Consider the following 2,665-nt stretch of genomic DNA (forward strand, 5'->3'; position numbering starts at 1 on the left):
CATGTGCTGTTTACTCAACCTGGAACAGCAGTCAGAGATGCCGTAACTCAGTTTAACTACCGTGTTGAGTTTAATGGAGTGGCCACACATCAAACTGTTGTTGGCAGTATGATAACACCCCGTGTTGTAGCTCAACATCCCTGCGACATCCCATTTCCACATACAGATGAACCACTTAGGTATATGGGCTTCAGGGAGTTGTCATCTATAGAAAAAAGAAAAACACGATCAGCCTCATTTGCTCATCCCGCCTGACTGAAGGTGCAAACGCTTTCATCTTAGTTATCACGACTGAGGGAGGAAACTATCTGAACCTCAAAGTTCAAGAGAAACAACACAAGGGTTTGCTACGTAAGCAACACTGGAACCGACAAGAAGTGAAAGTGATACGGTCACAGTTCGCATGAAACGCGTCTGTTCCAGTCACCCACAACTTCATCTGTATTCATGTCCCCTTTCTTATTTCTCACATTACATTCATTTTAGCTGCTCCGCACTGGCTTCCTGTTGGTTTTAGGATTTTAATAATTCATTTTATGCCATTTTGAAGTATGTCTGATGATTATGAAATGATTCAGGAATTTGAATATCTACAACATCACAAACCTATTTGCAGCAGGAGATCATGTGATTGAAAGCTCCCGAACAGAAACCACAGATATTTGTGGTTAGATAATGTTGCAACTGCAGTGATTTTCAGTATGTATCTATATGAATCTGGCAAACTGTGAAGAATGAGACGACAAAACAAAAATTCCAGACCTAAGGATGGTTTTGTGCTGTACTGTAATGTAAGCCTTTGCAGGGGGGTTACAAAGGTGCTATTGTTGTTTGTTAACCCTTTCAAAGAGGTATTGATAGTATTTGAAGCGAAACCGCCTCTCTAAGGTTTTTTGGGGCAACAGTTGTAAATGTGGACCCTCAGTGCTCTATGGGCTTCAATGGTATGTTGCTGGGTCAGGCTGTTTTTTTTTTACAAAGGGGCTCCCTGCTTTTCAGGTATATAAAGGAAGGGTCTCCAACAGGTAGGCAAGCAGTTCAGCTCCAAGAGCAGTAGCAGCAGCACCAGCAGCAGCAATAGCAGCGGCCTACAGTGACAACACCTGGCAAAGATGACTTCCAGTGGCATGAACATGATGAGCAAGATCATCTTCTACGAGGACAGGAACTTCCAGGGCCGCTCCTACGAGTGCATGAGCGACTGCCCTGACATGTCCTCTTACATGAGCCGCTGCCATTCCTGCAGGGTGGAAAGGGGCTGCTTCATGGTCTACGACCGCACCAACTTCATGGGAAACCAGTTCTTCATGAGGAGGGGCGAGTACGCCGACTACATGAGCATGATGGGCATGAGTGACTGCATCAGGTCATGTCGCACCATCCCCATGCACAGAGGCTCCTTCAGGATGAAGATCTACGAGAGGGAGAACTTCCAGGGCCAGATGCACGAGGTGATGGATGACTGCGAGGACATCATGGGCCGCTTTGGCATGTCTAACTTCATGTCCTGCAACGTGATGGAGGGCCACTGGCTGATGTATGAGCAGCCCCACTACAGAGGAAGAATGATGTACATGAGGCCTGGAGAGTACAGGAGCATCATGACCATGGGCTCAAGCAGCATGAGGGTCATGAGCATGAGGCGCATCATGGATTCCTGCCACTAGACGACGACTTGCGATGGTGCAGCAATTAGTTTTGAAACAAATTCGCATAATGCGTTACAAAGCAACTTATCTGCAGCAGGATACACTTGATGTTGACTGCAGCAAAGGATAACAAACACCCAAGAACTGTTTTTCAACTGCACTGCCTCATTAAGAAACACTAATAAAGTCTACTTTGTTATATAATATGTTGTTCCTTTTCTTATTTCTATTCTTCTCTCTTCCAATTATTTTCATTCCTCTTTCTACGATTCCTAAACATCAACCGTGCAACCCCAACTTCTGGCATAACCTTGAAAATAGGTTTGCTGTAAACATAATTTCTGTAGGCCTGTGTAGAAAATGTGAATACCTTTATGGTACCAACCAACTAGAGTATTTAATATGGTCATAATCATTATCCCAAACACGCACATATCTGCAGCTAATCTACATTTGTAAAAACCTTCTAAGGGAAACCAAGGGTACTGGAATGATTAAAATAACTTTTTTATTCTCTTCTGGGTCTGACATTACTCTCAACCTGAGCTGGTGGCTGGTTTGCAAAGGGCAAGTTGAATTATTGCTCTGTTCATGAAAAGACGGTCACCAGACAGCAGCCTTTATTGCTGTGACTTTTACAGCCTGTGACTGCCACCAGATCAGTTCTAAGACAAACAACACCAAAAGGTGCATTCAGAGTTCTAATCTAAGTACCCAGCCCTGCCATCATAGGATTACAGTAAATAGTTCATGAGCTCATGGGTACAGTAAATAGCCAATAAGCAAATAGGCACTGATTATGCTGTTAAACAGTATCATTAAACATTGTTATCATGATTAATCACTTGATAGAAATGTTTTCGATTTTTCAAAGCGGCCGTATAATTTTAATACACATCATTAGCTATAAGTAGCTGTAATTGTAACTTCAATCTCCCAAGTTCATGTCCAATTTACCTCGTGATAGAGACTATGGGGGTCACCCCAAAGGTCACTTCAATCCACAATCGAACACA

The 2,665-nt window shown here is 43.2% G+C and overlaps 1 protein-coding gene across 1 annotated transcript; it reads left to right on the plus strand.

The window, feature by feature from the left end:
* Positions 1-1,017: 1,017 nt before the first annotated feature.
* Positions 1,018-1,853, plus strand: LOC109632398 (gamma-crystallin M2-like). Its single transcript, XM_020091645.2, has one exon. It carries the CDS (start codon positions 1,113-1,115, stop codon positions 1,665-1,667), a length of 555 nt encoding a protein of 184 aa, XP_019947204.2. The 5' UTR covers positions 1,018-1,112; the 3' UTR covers positions 1,668-1,853.
* The last annotated feature ends 812 nt before the right edge of the window (positions 1,854-2,665 follow it).

Source organism: Paralichthys olivaceus, chromosome 19 (genome assembly GCF_024713975.1).
Source record: "Paralichthys olivaceus isolate ysfri-2021 chromosome 19, ASM2471397v2, whole genome shotgun sequence".
Classification (NCBI taxonomy): domain Eukaryota; kingdom Metazoa; phylum Chordata; class Actinopteri; order Pleuronectiformes; family Paralichthyidae; genus Paralichthys; species Paralichthys olivaceus.

Bases quoted from the DNA above. Each gene is read 5' to 3' on its own strand.
- LOC109632398 (XM_020091645.2), top strand. From the start codon at position 1,113: ATGACTTCCAGTGGCATGAACATGATGAGCAAGATCATCTTCTACGAG.